The sequence below is a fragment of the Scylla paramamosain genome, chromosome 6 (genome assembly GCF_035594125.1).
Source record: "Scylla paramamosain isolate STU-SP2022 chromosome 6, ASM3559412v1, whole genome shotgun sequence".
Classification (NCBI taxonomy): domain Eukaryota; kingdom Metazoa; phylum Arthropoda; class Malacostraca; order Decapoda; family Portunidae; genus Scylla; species Scylla paramamosain.
In genome coordinates this window covers 10,130,065-10,146,046 of record NC_087156.1, presented here as the reverse complement: position 1 = coordinate 10,146,046, position 15,982 = coordinate 10,130,065, and the positions used below count along the sequence as shown (strand labels likewise).

The following is a 15,982-nucleotide window of genomic DNA, read 5'->3' as shown; positions in this document are numbered from 1 at the left end:
AATACAACACATCCACCTTCCTCCGTTTGTGGTTCTGATAACAACAACAACAACAACAACAACACTCTGACCACTCCTAGTAAGATACCTGCCTTTTCGTGTGGTTACTGCGAGGACACAGGATGTTCCCTATAACGTCGTCTTACACAACAAAACAACAACAACAACAAAGGCTCCACAGACCACAAAGATATCGTAGTTGCTGTTGGTTCTGGATGTCACCGCTTCTTGGTAAGGATCTCAACAAAAGCAAACACCTGTGAGATCGACCCTCCTTCATGCTTGTGCTGCTAACTCGTCTGGATGAAGCAATACATTTAGTGTGATACCTTTCACAGGACCTGCCTAGTATAGTTGTGTCTACATATTTCAGTTCCTGCGGTCATCTAAATACAAAAGCCTCACTGCAAAGCCAAGGTAGTGTTTCGCTGGCAATAATATTCCTATATACGCATTACCAAAGGCATCCTATTTTTTTTTTGTCCCGCAGCTTACCAAACGAGTGCCAAACGCACTTTTGATAAGGTCCCGCAGGAAGCAGTCTTTCCTACCACGGCAAGACTCACACGATTTACTCATATTTTCCCTGAAACACAGTGATGAAGCTCCAGATGTTATTGTTTTCTACGATGCCTTTGCTATTTCGACACTATACATACATATAGAAAAAAAATCTAACAGCAAAACAACAAACATGACAGCATCTGCTTAGATTCTATCACCATTGCTCTCTTCAAAGCAAAAACAATTTATATCAAAAAGTGTAACTGAAAAGAGTGCAGGTTAGTTAATGAACGCAATGATATTTTTAAAGTTTTGCATTATAAAAGAAAAAATTTGTACGTTATTCTCCTGACCAATTACTAATATTTCTCTCTCTCTCTCTCTCTCTCTCTCTCTCTCTCTCTCTCTCTCTCTCTCTCTCTCTCTCCCTCTCTCTCTACCATCATTTATCTCAGAATAGGAATGACTATTAAATGCCTTGATTATTAAGGATTGTAATGAAACCTACTATAATAATAATAATAATAATAATAATAATAATAATAATAATAATAATAATAATAATAATAATAATAATAATAACAAACAGTTGTAATGAAAACTGCAGTAAAACTGGTTTCGTAGAGTTTATTCCAAGCCTCCAGTAGTTCCCCTACATAAGGGCTAAGGACTTGTGTGAGTAGTACCTACCCTCTTCTGGCCCTCTAGTCGGCCTTCATGGGATCCGATGCTCATAATTGTATTAATTGATCTATCATATCAGCTTCGTCTCTCTCTCTCTCTCTCTCTCTCTCTCTCTCTCTCTCTCTCTCTCTCTCTCTCTCTCTCTCTCTCTCTCTCTCTCTCTCTCTCTCTCTCTCTCTCCAGAACTATCAATATAAAGAATAGCAGGTTCGAGGTATTCTGTGGTCGTAAGACTCGGCCCCATCAGACTGTGCGAGCATTTTTATGTTTCTCTGCAATAATATTTTATGTCAATGAACCTTTGGTTGTTAATGAAGGTGCCACCAGCACGTGGAATGACTCACCGAGAGACAGATACACACACACACACACACACACACACACACACACACACAAACAGTATCCGAGAAAAGCTGCTTGACTATGTCCATCAGTTTACCAAATTATTTATAGCTAGGATCCTCTTTAGGGCACTCAGGAGACTACAGTCACTACACGCGGCTCTGCACTATAGAAGGAACAACAAAGCTACAGCTATCACAATTTTTTTTTTCTTGTTTTTCTTTTTTTTTCCAGCAATCTGTAAATCTGCGTGGTTGCTGCTCGAGGTGGCGGAGCATTAACCGGAGCTGTGTATGTATGAGACTACACTTTTATTTGAAATATTTAGATGCACGGTTCTACTTTATGCTTCTGTTTATCCTACTTAGTATTAAAACAAGAGTGGGATTTCATTAAGTTTATAAGGGAACGTTGCTGAATGCTGTTGACGAGACAACGATGAGACAAATTCTTATTTCAGTTCTACATCACCAGTGTTTACGGCTTCACTCCAGAACAGGACTCCCTAACCTTCTCTCATCCCAAGCAAAGCCTCTTACGAGTAAATCGTTTTGTTATTGTCAATCTATTATCTGTTCTTTATAATCAAGAGAAAATAAGGAAACAGTTGAATCTACTTTTCTATATCATGTCTTCTGGGTTGTGACTGATTTCTTTCTAGCGTCTGCAGCTTAAGAGTGTCAATGAAGAATAATGATGCTATTTCACTGAACTTAAAGCTTTCACTGTAAGGACTGTCTCTCTCTCTCTCTCTCTCTCTCTCTCTCTCTCTCTCTCTCTCTCTCTCTCTCTCTCTCTCTCTCTCTCCTCTCTCTCTCTCTCTCTCTCAAACCGTATCTCACTCCCAAGTAGAATTCACCTTCTCTCTATTACCCATCTTTACTATATTTCACTAAGTAAGGCTATTTTCTAAGAAGTAACATCCTAACAATCCTCCTTCAGCTTGAGCAGCAACACTAATTTTATTGCAAACCTTCCAGTTCGACTTCGCTTAGATTACCTTACTTAAGGTTTCCAGTCAAGAGATACCCTGCCATGCCTCGCCTCACCCTCCCTAACACTCCGCCAAGACAATGATTCCCTTGGTACCATCGCCGCGTGTACCAGGATGAGAGAAAAGCCGACAGTCCACTGCTAAGCCATGCGCGGATTAGCGCCGTTAGCATCAGTCCGAGAACACAAGCAATTCAACTGACCTTGGAAAACCTTGAGCTGAAGCCAGGAGGGAAAGTAAAGTGTGTCTAGAATATGAAGGTGGTAGTCACCCTGTCTGTCACCCTGTCACCCTGTCACCCTGTTTGTCTGTCTGCTTTCTTTCTTCCTTTTTTGTATGTCCATCCACCTCTTTCCCCGCCCGTTAGTCTGTCTGCCTCCTTGCTTGCTTGCTTGCTTGCTTGCTTGCTTGCCTCCCTGCCTGTTTTTTTGACCGTCTGCCTTCCTGCCTCTCTCTCTCTCTCTCTCTCTCTCTCTCTCTCTCTCTCTCTCTCTCTGATGATTATCTAAACATGTCAAAACATTATTTAAACCACAACTACGTAATACCAAGGTACTTGAAGGCTTGTCTGTAAGTGGTATCAGTGTGAACAGGTTACATCACGCTCCTATACAATCATGATTTGCGCAGCACACCCTCCATAGTAGGTTGGCAGGCACTTCCCTCACGTTAAGGAGTCCTTCTTCATTTCACTCTCTAATTTAAACTTCTTTATGCAAATGAAATTAAAGTTCGGGATTTAAATGATCACTTACTTTCTTCGCACATAACAAAAATGTGCTGGACAAATATAACGAAAAATATTTACATAAAAAAAACAATAATAATATTCGAGCCACACTTCACAGTAACGAAAGCTTTCATAAATAAAGGAAGATATTGCAAAGGTCGCACTGAAATATTATTTATCACCGTACAACTACCATACCTAATTCCCGGGAGCAGACTCATGCAGGATATAAAAAGATGAAAGAACAATAAATAGCGATAGAGAGTCATGAGAACATGGCAATTCATCAAGGAACTCCCGAGAGAGAGAGAGAGAGAGAGAGAGAGAGAGAGAGAGAGAGAGAGAGAGAGAGAGAGAGAGAGAGAGAGAGAGAGAGAGAGAGAGAGAGAGAGAGAGAGAGAGAGAGAGAGAGAGAGAGAGAGAGAGTAGTGGTATATGTAGTGCTAATCATTTGCAATACTTTAGTCTCACCAATCTCATTGTTCAGCAGATTTCCACGGCAAAGTAGAGATAACGAGGAGATAACGACTGTGGTGTCTTGCCGAGGAGGGGAGTTGGTGCTGAGTGGCAGTCCAGGGCTATTACAGTGAATCGCAGGCTAGCGAATCATTGTAAGAGTAATGGATGGACGTTCATTGACAACTGGGACCTTTTCTAAGGTACCGCAAGCCTGAATTTTAATGGAATTTACTTAATAATGTTCGATGACATGATGTGGGCGATGACCTTCTGGAACAACATAAATTTTACTCATTATTTTTTTATCCTTTTCTAGTGTTTTTTTTTTTTTTTTTTTTTTACATTTTGATTTATTTTCCGACTATTGCTATTATATCTCTTTTTCTCTCTCTTCCGTTCTTTCACTATTTTTCTTCGTCTTTTTTTACTACTACTACTACTACTACTACTACTACTACTACTACTCAGATGGGGTCCCACACTTTTTCTACTAGTACTACTATATGGGTCCCACACTGTTTCTACTAGTACTACTATATACTCCTACAACTACTACTGGTATCATCACATTTTTCTACATCTATTCCCAGTTTCATTTCACATTCTATTCATTCACTCATTCACTCATTCAATCATTCATGAGTTACGGTTTCGCCCACGTTCATTCCTCAGCTCAATATGTACTCTCGTATATCCACGCCCATTAATTTTGTGTTGTAATTGTTCCCTCTCATCTCTCACCTGTTGTTATTGCCGTCATTCACGCATACTCTCTCTCTCTCTCTCTCTCTCTCTCTCTCTCTCTCTCTCTCTCTCTCTCTCTCTCTCTCTCTCTCTCTCTCAAACCTCACCAACACGGCACAAGGGCACCACAGCAATACTTTCCTCCTCGTTATCATATTAAACTGTCCCTTTCCTGAAGGTCACACAATTTTATCAAAGCAACGCAAATGTTTACGCTTTTATGAGCCCAGCAAAAATATTTCCCCTTTTTATCTATTTATTCTTTTTACCGTTCACTTATTCTTGAAAGCTCCCCTCGCCTCAAGAGCCCCACACACACACACACACATACACACACACACACACACACACACACACACACACATACAAGCACACAGACATGCATAACCTTCACAGGAATACTAACCTTGCAACCTATCCAACTAGGCATCACCCATTTTTATCACTTAATTTCCTGTTTTTTTTTCCTTTCAATCTGCTACATATTTTCCCACTCTAGTGCTTTATTTCCTCATATTTTCCTTGTTCATTACCGCAATTTTTTCCAAGTTAAACCCTGCTCTTTTCTTTCCTCACTCGCCTTTAAGTATGATGTCATTCTCCGAGTAACTTCAGGCACCTACTAATATTAGATTACATTCTCGTCCTGATGTCACTTGTTCACTCCGGCTTGTGTCTTTCAATGTTTTCTTTTTTTTTCACTTCTTTCTGTTATTTTGTGGCTTTTTTTTTTGTGTGTGTGTGGCGCTATGACTGTCAATGTGTGTGTGTGTGTGTGTGTGTGTGTGTGTGTGTGTGTGTGTGTGTGTGTGTGTGTGTGTGTGTCAGCATGTATGTACATTTACTTGTCTATACGTTTGATTTCTTTTTTTTTACTTCAACCTTTTTTTTTCAGTCTCTCCGAATTTATGTTCATGCTCTCTCTCTCTCTCTCTCTCTCTCCTCTCTCTCTCTCTCTCTCTCTCTCTCTCTCTCTCTCTCTCTCTCTCTCTCTCTCTCTCTTTTTTATTTATACAAATCTACATGATATGTGTTTACAGAGTTGCTGTACATATACTTTACATATTTCATACAACAATTTAGGCTAAAGAAGTCACTGTTAATGCCTTCTATCTGAAAGCCTCTCTCTGTTTGTCTGTTGCAACCACACATTCACTGCAGTCTTGAAGTGCTGCCTGGTCCAGCCCTCAACACTTGGCTGCACGGTAACAAACTCGTTCCACCAGCCAATGTATGTGTTCAGAAACTGTCTTTGCTGGTGCCACGTTCTGCACCTGGGCTGGTGCAGCTCCCCAGGGGCGCTTGTGACTGCTCTGGTGGTGACTTCGGCATGTCGGGCAGGCTGCCGGAGAGCCTGTAGGTGCGGCACCCGTTGCTGTTGCACCTTGAACATGACGGTGAGGCCCGCCACGTCTCGTCGGTGCTGGAGGATGTGCAGTGCAGGCTGAAGGCCGAGCTCACTGTTCCTGATGAGCCTCGCCGCTCGGTCCTGCACCTTGTCCAGGACAGCAAGGTGCTTGTTTGCCGCGCCGCCCCAGGCCAGGCACGTGTACTCCAAGGAGAAGCGGACCTGCGCCTTGTAGAGTAACTCCAGTCCCTTGGCGTCAAGGAGGTAGGAGATTCTACTCAGGGATGCCAGCTTCCCTGAGGCCTCTCTGGCGAGTCGCTCCACGTGGGTTCTGAAGGTCAACTTACGGTCGTAAGTGACCCCCAGCACCTCCACCTCATCCCGCGGCGTCAGTGTCTCTCCGTTGAAGGTGAGGCGCGGGGCTCTACTTGTCCTGTTGATACTTGTCCTCTCTCTCTCTCTCTCTCTCTCTCTCTCTCTCTCTCTCTCTCTCTCTCTCTCTCTCTCTCTCTCTCTCTCTCTCTCTCTCCAATACATTCCTACTTTTGAAACTCTTCGTCAGCCTTCGTGAATCCTGAAACTCCAACAAACAGCCAGCAACACACTCAGTTCCTGTGCTTCCCTGAGCAGTAAAGGGCGGACGTTGTCATCTCCCGGCGTTACTCCTTCGAGACGCGCAGTACAATATGTAAGTTCGTGTAGCGTCTGCATATTGACCGAACAGTTGAAGAATGTATGTCAGTACGTATATCAGTATATCTTTGACCTTCTGTCTGTCTTGTGTGGGTGGGTGCGTGATTGCTTGGGAGTCTCTGTCCCCAGCTTAGGTGCAATTCTGTGTATCTTAACGTATCTGTTTGTCTGTCTGCTTCTCTATTATCACTCACTCACACACACACACACACACACACACACACACACACACACACACACTATCTCAACAATTGCTTTTTTTTCCAAATGTCGCATGAAAGAAAGAAGAAAGAGGCAGAAAAGTGTGCACGATATATATGCATGTGTATTGTGTTGCATGACATCCTCTCTCTCTCTCTCTCTCTCTCTCTCTCTCTCTCTCTCTCTCTCTCTCTCTCTCTCTCTCTCTCTCTCTCTCTCTCTCTCTCCATGGTTCTGCCTTTCAGATTTGAACACAATTCCAGTGATTCACACAACAATATACAAAATACATAACATTTATGCATATTTCATTTCTTGTTAGGTAATTCATAGAGTAACAGGAGAATTGTGTGTATTTTTGGCGACAGGAAAGTGTGTGTGTGTGTGTGTGTGTGTGTGTGTGTGTGTGTGTGTGTGTGTGTGTGTGTGTGTGTGTGTGTGTGTGTGTGTGTGTGTGTGTGTGTGTGTGTGTGTATGTGTGTGTGTGTGTGTGTGCGAGGGCGCCTCTGTCTGCAATGTGATTCACAGACAGGAGGAATCATATTTTATTTTTTTTAATTTTATTCTCTTTTTTGTTTTATAAAGTTTTGCTTTCGTTTCTCTAGGTTTATATGTAAAATCGCTCTTTTTTATCCATCGCTCGTGTGTAAGTTACCAAACATGATCATACAAATATTTTCGTCATACGAAATTCAGTCTGCCTGCCTCAAAGTTTCTGATATTTTTCTATTTCTAATGATTCTATATATGAATGTTTGTTTACTATTTCATTTGGCATATGCACCCATCAGTCAGTTTGTCTATGTGTCTTTGTATGTGCTGCTTTCTGAATGTCTGATATGCTGGCTGACTCTCTAATGTAATTTCCTTCTAACATAGTACATACCTTTATTTATCTTAGTTTGTTTACCATGATTTACAGTTGCATTTCTATATCTTCTGTCCATCAATATACAGCTAATTTCTCTCTTTATCTGATTCATCACTTACACTTACACTTTCTTCTTATTTGTTTATGTATATTGCTCCTCAACCATCCTACCTTCCTGTGTTTCTTCACTTACCTACCCATTCGTCGATGTTTTATCTGTATATCTCTCCCTATCTAATAATTCTACCTTCTTATCTACAACGGGCATTTATCAACATATTTTCCCACTTAAGTACTTATTATCCCTGTCTGTCTGTCTGTCTGTCTGTCTGTCTGTCTGTCTGTCTATTTATCTATTTTCTACTTACTGAATTGTTTATCTACCCATCCATTTATATTTATATATAATTAAATACTTATTCATTTATTCATGTATCTATCAATTTATCTATCCATCCATCTGTCCATCTATATATCTATTTATCAGCCAGTCGATCTATTTACCCATTTACCCATCCAGCCATCTATCTATAACTCTACCTGTTCAACCAGATACCTATTCATTAATCAATTCGTCAGACCAACAACACATTTCTCTATCTGCGCCTGAACATACTCACCGATCCATCTCCCCGTTCACCGCCACTGTACCGAGATAATGCACCCTCAATACACTCCTATACTCGGCGGCGTCTAGGCAACGCTATTTCGACATGTTCCACTAAGCATCCCTCCAGTTCCTCCCACAGCTCCCTACTTATGAGGGGAGACAAGTCCCTGCTTCTGATACAGGACTGGAGGAGGAGAGGGAGGAAGAAGAGGGGCGTCTGTTGCAAGCATTATGTGGGCAAAAGGAAGGATGAAACGTAAGGGAGAGAGGATGAAGGATGGTGGAGCGAGGGAAGAGAAGAAAGGAATTCGTGAAAATGGGAGAAGTTGTGAGTGAGGTGTGGTGGTGGTGGTGGTGGTGGTGAGGGACGGGAGATTAATTAGGAATGATTAGTGGTGGCGGGGGTGAGGTATGGGACAGAATCATGGTGGAGTGTTGTGTAAGCTGTGGTGATGGTGACGGTGATGGTGATGTTGTGGTGACGAGGATGAGCTTGTGCGAGAATGATTACTGATTAGTGATGACAGGTTAATAGAGCGTCAGTTTATATTAACAGCCACTGGACATGATACATTACGGACAGCTGGTGTGCAGTGGAGGGAGCGTGTTATTATCATAGTCTCCAGATCACTTATTAGAGTCTAGAATAGATCATAAGGGTAACAATTTGGTTACAGTTTACAATACCACTTAATTTCCGCATGGTAAAGAGTGGATGGAAAAGAGAGTTAAATCAGGTTGGTTCATTTAGTTAGGAAGGTGTCTTGATACTCGTCTCTTATAGCAACTCAAGTCATACGGAGGTGAGTAAACATATATGATCAGTTCAAGTCATAACAAGTTTGGGAAGTTAGATAAAAATCAGGGTGAATTACGGAGTTTAACTGTGAAAGGGATCAAAGAGTGAAGAGGCCAGTCAACTCTCGCACTATTAAAGAGAAAACAAGGGCTGAAAGTAAGTGAAAAGCCTAGTTGTATCAGAGCGTGTGTTTCATGAGCAGGGCTGAACTGTAGCGTTTGGATTGCTTTGTATTCATGGTGAGGGGAATCACACCAGGGGCGGGATGTGATACGTTAATAGGAGTGTTTGTATGCGTAATAAAGTGACGCAATAATGGATATGGAACGTGCCACATTGACTGCTTTGCATTCATTTTAAAAGGGAAATCATGCCACCAATGGAATGTAACACGTTATTTGGAATTTTTATCCATGAAAAGAACCGTAGTAAGGCAGTTCAAGGAAGCACTAAGTGGTAGTCAGATGACACTTGATCATAAAAGTAAATGAATACCTAACTCAACGCACAGAAAAAAAAAAAGTACTGAAATTTTAAAGAACACATGCTTCTCTCTGACGAGCATCACTCGCAAGACCTGCATTACATTCAGTCCCGAAGAATCCTCAAGAGTCCTTTTAAATTATTTGACTCTTCCACATGAAACAATGACACTGGAGAAATGGTTCTCAACTGGTGGTCCACAGTGACTCTTTAGGGTGGTCCACAGGATGCCTACTGTATTTGCTGATAAAAATTAAATGGAACATTCAGTATGAACAATTTTGATCAAAATGAATAACTACTATTATTACATTTCTATCTAAGAGAACCATTGACAGTCTAAGTTGTAGTTGTTAGGTAATACTCGTACTTCGAGTCACTTCTAAGTTTAATCTACAACGAATGTTCAAGATTCACGCCGCCATCCGGGACTAGGGCCTGAGAACATACTTGTACTATACGCGTCAAGGTGACGAGCCATCCTGTTCATTTCTGTCAACTTCCACGCGGCTACACGAGTCGTCAAGTGCTGTGGACCACCGTGCCTGTGGCCACTGGCCACCGAACTGCAGTGTTGATTAGTTGTATTAAAACAAAATTGAAAGGGTCCACATTTTCTTTTTGTTTTTTGTTAGTGGCCCGTGCCCTGAAAAGAGATGAAAACCACTGCACTAGAGAGTAATAACGGCATTAGCAAAAGCGTCCACTTCAAACACCCTTTTGTCTCTGCCTGTGGGCGCACAAATTACCTCAGAATGTTACGTCACAATGAATAAGACAAGTGTAAAAGCTTTCTTTCTCTTAAATTTGAATACCGTCTTTTCGGAAATATTGATTTTTTATTTTATTTTGTGCAATAAGAAAGAAAAACTTGTGCAATTTTGAGAAGAGTGAAAAAAAATCTACAATTCACCCTAAGGAGGAGGAACAGAAAAATTATGAACTCTTCCACCAACACCACCACCACCACGTCCACCACCACCACCACCACCACCACCACCACCACAACCACCACCTCCTCCTCCTCTTCCTCCTCCTCCTCTTTTTTTTTTTTTTTTTTGCATAGGAATAATGATAAAATCTCACTTCATTCTTTCCAATCAAAATGCAGTCAGTTTTTCCCACACTGCACGATGGTTTTCCCTTGCCAGCACAAGCACAAGGGCGTGTCAGTTTGGCAGAAGTCATACACTATTCTAGCTTACATTACTAAATGGTAGTTAATCTAAATTAATTCCAAAGCGATATGTAAAGACCTGTGGAAGTGTTTCTGTTTTGGTTATCCATTGTAATCACATGTAATCCTCATTTTCTTCGTCCGCATTCTCCTGTTATTGATCAACTTTGTGATTTTAAGTACTAGAGGTCAAAGTTGCAGGGGATAACCTGTGTATGCAGCCTCTAAAGGGAAGGTACACAGACCCAGTGACCGAAGCTGTGGCCTGATTGACTGCCGCCTCCCTGGAAAGCGCAACGCAAGGATGCTGCACCACCCCTCAACAACCAAACTGTGCCTTCACCTGCGCTACGCACACACCACATCACACAACTATCATGCATTTACACTCTCCCTCACAAACAAAAGTAGACAGACCACAACTCTTTCCCTCACTATTCTCTCAAGTTCTATGTGGTTTTTTCTATACCACGTGGTATTAATTCCTGTATCTTGTCAGCTTCTGCTGGAGGGATTGGTGGGGAGGAACCTTCTGTACTATCCTGTATCTCCCAATAATAGTTAATGTAGAATAATTATCCAAACAGCCTCGTCAATACCTCAAGGTTTGGAATTCCGTTGCATTCCTTTGTATTCCTCTGGAGAGACAGAGAGAGAGAGAGAGAGAGAGAGAGAGAGAGAGAGAGAGAGAGAGAGAGAGAGAGAGAGAGAGAGAGAGAGAGAGAGAGAGAGAAATATTCATGGCAAAAAGTAAATGTAAATTCTTTCATACAAATGCACCACATTAAGCGCTTCCAGCGTAAGACTGTATAATTATCAGGCAGGAAGCGCGGCAGTAAACACGTGAAGTCTATGGAGAAGGCAGGGTGTGTTTCACTTGCTGGTCTTGCCTCTCACTTTTTTAATGTTTTCTTTTTTTTCTTTTTTTTTCCCTTGCGTGGATTGACAAGGTGTGGAATAATAGTAAGAAAATATAAATAATAGGAAAACTGAATTGGTGTCACTGCAGCTGATAATCCTGCTCTTTACTACTACTACTACTACTACTACTACTACTACTACTACTACTACTACTACTACTGTTATTAACATTCACCTATTACAACTCAGGAAAGCTTTTTTTCCTCCAACCCTTTATGCTTCTTAAAAACATGGAACTTCATTTGGAAATAAAAATTCAAATAGCCGAACACAAAAATCAATTAGATGCAAAAGATACTAGACGGCTCAACTTGAAACACTGCAGTAAACAATGCAACACATGTTTAATTTAGAGTCAGTATAAAATGGTATTCTAACATTTGCATATAGCCACTATTTATACTCACACTCTCATATCTTCTTGGTGAATGGCAAACAGAGGAACAAAAAAATATCTTTTCAGTTGCCGCTTCCATACATATAGACAAAAAAAAAAGTCAACAATAAAAAATCTAAATATGTTTCTTGAAGTGCCTCAGTACTCTTAAAACAACTAGTCACAGGAAGGGGAAGAAAACAGAAACAGGCAGAGAATTCCAGAGTTTACCAATGAAGGGGATGAAACAATGAAGATATTGCTTAACTCCTGGACTACTGAAAGGGAACGGAATAAAGGTGAAAGTCTTGTGTAGCGTCAGCGTGGGGAAGGAGACACGCATGCTGATGGCAAATTCAGAAGAGCAGTAACCATAGAAATAACAACACAAGACAGACTTCCCCCATTTTTTTCCATCTTCATATACTTGTGTGCATTTTTTGTAGCATATCAGTGTATTTGCTATGGTAAGCTCAGTAGGTATGAAATGTTCTCTAGGGTATGCATTAATTCATCCATTTATTTATTTATTTATTTATTCACTTATTTATTATCTATTTATTTCATATTCTACTTTTTATTACCACATCGTATTGAGAGGCACTTTTGTGACTCACTGTTTCCTTTACATTGAGAAATTACTTGTTTATTACAGTACAGCATAAAGCAAGTGTCTGCAGTGAGTCAGACACTTTGTCAAGCAGCCTTACCTTACATGCACATGGAATAACATAGGCAAGCATGACAGGCGTCACTTAAATGTAAACCTAAAAATGGAAGGACGTACACTGCGCTACAAAAACAGCTCCGTCCCCGTCACTCACCGGTAAATTGTGAGTGTGTCAGGAGGAGCAGCAAAAAGCCAGTCCTCGTCGTCTGGCCGCGAGGAAGGAAAAAGATCCCGCCGCTGCTGCATCCGACAAGACAAACACAAAATCAGAGGACTGTGTTAAACCCTCAAGACAAAAAGAAAAAAAAAAAAGTGTCTGAGTCTGATGGTGTCAACCAAGACTGGCTATCCCGTATATGAAGTGAGTTATGGCAAATAATTCGCGCATTTTGCGCCCTCCAGCTCGATCTGTAGTGATGAGGCGATAGTTGCAAGAGTTGCGAGGCAGAAACCTTCGCCCACATGTCGATAAATCGAAATATGCAAAATACAACAAAAAAGGTGAGTCTGAAGAAGAAATTACATAAAATAAGAAAGATACGCCTTCAAAAGTTAACAACCAAGAAGTGTTTCCGAAACTTAAATCGAAACTTTTATATGCGATGGACACCAAAAGGTGCTCCTGGCCAAATCATCGTTGTACCCTCCAGGGCCAGGCGGGAGCGGTGGGGTGTACAAAAATAGTGTGCGGTGCGGTAACAAAAATAGAACCATCTCGCTCTGCTAGGGGAATAATCCCTCCAAAGATATTCAATACGTTACTAAATGATGAAGAAAATCATAAATTTTCTTTCATTCGATGACAAGGAAAATAAAAAAAGTGATGAAACTAATATTTTCAGAAATCTACAACGACGAGCCTCTAAAAAAAGGGAGACAAATAGTGTGGGCCGGCTCTAGTCATCAAGGCCCACGTCACCTTGACTTTTCAAGGTGACAATCAACACACACACAGGCAAATAACAACACTTCACAGAACAATACAAGCTTTCCTCTCCTTGATTTTACTTGAATAAAGCTGCAACAAAGGTTATGACGCTAAAAAGTTACCTTAGGTTAGGTCACAAATATCAAGGTGGTAACGCTTCCCGGGAAATCAGAGTCAAAAATAATATCAATACCAATGGGGAGTTATCGGAACTAAATCGCTAGATGTCGTTGCTGCTCATCTAACTGTAGGAAAGAGAGCTAGAATATTGTTGTAGTAAATCCCAGGTGCGTAAAGATGCATAGAACATTGGTCATCATGATACTATTGAAATGACGTATCGACTTTTCAATATCCGGTAAGGATAATATTGAGAGAATGTGGTCAAATCATTTTTTGTGTGTGTGTGATTATCGAGTAAAATACTAGCATTTTCTGAATAGAACATATTACAAGTATAAAAACAATTGATTTGGACAATGAAAAAAAATAAAAAATCACACTGTACTATATAGTATGACACAACCTACTCAGTAACATCGTGATATATGGCTCTAGTTTTTTTTTTTTCTTTCTTTTTCTGGGTATTTTAGCATCCCTCTCACGAAGCGAGCGACAAGGCAAAGTAATCGAGAACCAAAACAAACATCTCTCAGGCGATCCTGCTGCTGCTGTAGTGTCCAGCTGCCGTAATCCATTGCTTAGGGCGTAGTGGAGATGTGCACCGCAGCAACATTCAACTTCTTGTCCGACAACGTGTTTCTTAAGTTCAACCAGCGCGGCCGAGTCAGGTGTTTGTTTTGGTTAGAGATACAGCATTACTATCGCCAGGATACTCGAGTTGCCAATTTTTTTATTAAAATTGCCGTTTCCATAAACTAGGAAGGAGATCTATGTAATTTGGACTTTTGACTGTCACAGACATGTTGCCTTTATGTTTACTGTCGTCTAGATTAAGACGTTTCCAATCAAGAGTGTATTCATTTGGAAATCTTAAGATGACAAAATAAATGTAAATGCCGATTCACTAAAAAAAACAAATTATATACATTTGTTCATGAAAAGAGTTTCATTTTACCTGTATTACTACTTAGAAGGGATTACATAGAAAAATATATTATATAAGCCTATTGCATCTTCATATAAATAGAATAACACTGTAGGTATATCTGATATTGCTTGTATGTGAGAGAAGAGTTTGTGTCTGTGCTGCCACCTGGTGACAACCACTAGTTCTGAAAACTCCCCATTGAACAAAGAAAATGTAAATAGAAGGAAAGATTTTTATTTTATTCTATTTTTATTTTATTTCATTTTATTTTATTTATTTATTTTTTTTTTTTTTTGTGGAAACCAAATTCACACTAAATGAAATGTGTTACAGTAATAGTTTCCAAGCACACTTTATCATAACGTGCAAAATGTTATTAATCTACATAACGGTAAAACACAGTAAAGGATAAATAAACGGATAAATTAGAAATCTGATAATTGTTACCTAAAAAGTTCTCAAGTGAATATTCTTGATACTGTGGAAAGTTTTTTTTGTAATTGCATCTTTCCTTTCTTCACTCACATATTCGTACATACAAAAGATATATACGAAAAAAAAATATATGAGCGGAAAAATGATAGCTAATTGTTAGGTTTCAACTGAATCTCCAAGTAAATATTTATAACAAAAAGATGACACCATTATAGAAAATATATGATTTCGTATCCTTCTTTCCTCTATGCATACACTAAAATAAGCACACGAAGACTGAAATACAAAAATTATAGTTTAGAAAAAGATTTACGGTTAATCCACTAAAGACTTTTTCCCTGTAAGATGTTGCAATGAACATTATAGACTAAATTTACATTCTTTCTTCTTTCATATATATACCCTGGGAAGGCACAAAAATGGGAGAGAAAAACACCGCTTTGGAAAAAGGCTTAAACTAATCCTTCAATGTACTACTGACACGATACCATGGAAGCACATCCTTTCTTTCCTTCATAGATTCGTGGGAAGCAGACAGGAGAAAGGCAGGCAACAGTGACAGGTTTCGGTTGACATGGAAAAAAAAAAGTTTAACAGCGAGTTCCAAACAGAGTGCACATGATGTAATGAAGCAGGTACTCACTTTCCTCCTGCACGTGTTGGCAGTGTTCACCGCGGCACCACCTGCCATCCTTTCCTGAAAATATCAAAACATCCACATAAGAAAGTGATGCAGCTTGACTATTCTAAAAAGAGCTAAAAATGAAGCATCATAAACAGAACCACCACAAATCCTTTACTGCATGAGTTACAACATACACATGAACAAAAAAGGAAAGAATAAATACTGAAGAAAAACACGAAATGTCATAAATAAAACGTGTCAAATTCCTCCAAGCAAGAACACATGGATACATGAAAAACAACACTGAAAACAGAACACACTTGAAACGCTGAGAATG

General features: G+C 40.1%; 1 protein-coding gene across 9 annotated transcripts in view; it reads right to left on the bottom strand.

Annotated features, from left to right (window-relative positions):
- LOC135101297 (circumsporozoite protein-like) overlaps window positions 1-15,982 on the bottom strand; it is a 189,251-nt gene that overhangs the window by 153,856 nt on the left and 19,413 nt on the right. For 7 of the 9 annotated variants that reach the window (XM_064005035.1, XM_064005037.1, XM_064005041.1 and 4 more), the window contains exon 2: window positions 15,664-15,717. The exons of the other annotated variants lie outside the window; for them this stretch is intronic. In XM_064005035.1, coding sequence (XP_063861105.1) covers window positions 15,664-15,717 — 54 coding nt within the window. The remainder of the gene's footprint in view (window positions 1-15,663; window positions 15,718-15,982) is intronic. 9 annotated transcript variants of the gene reach the window in all.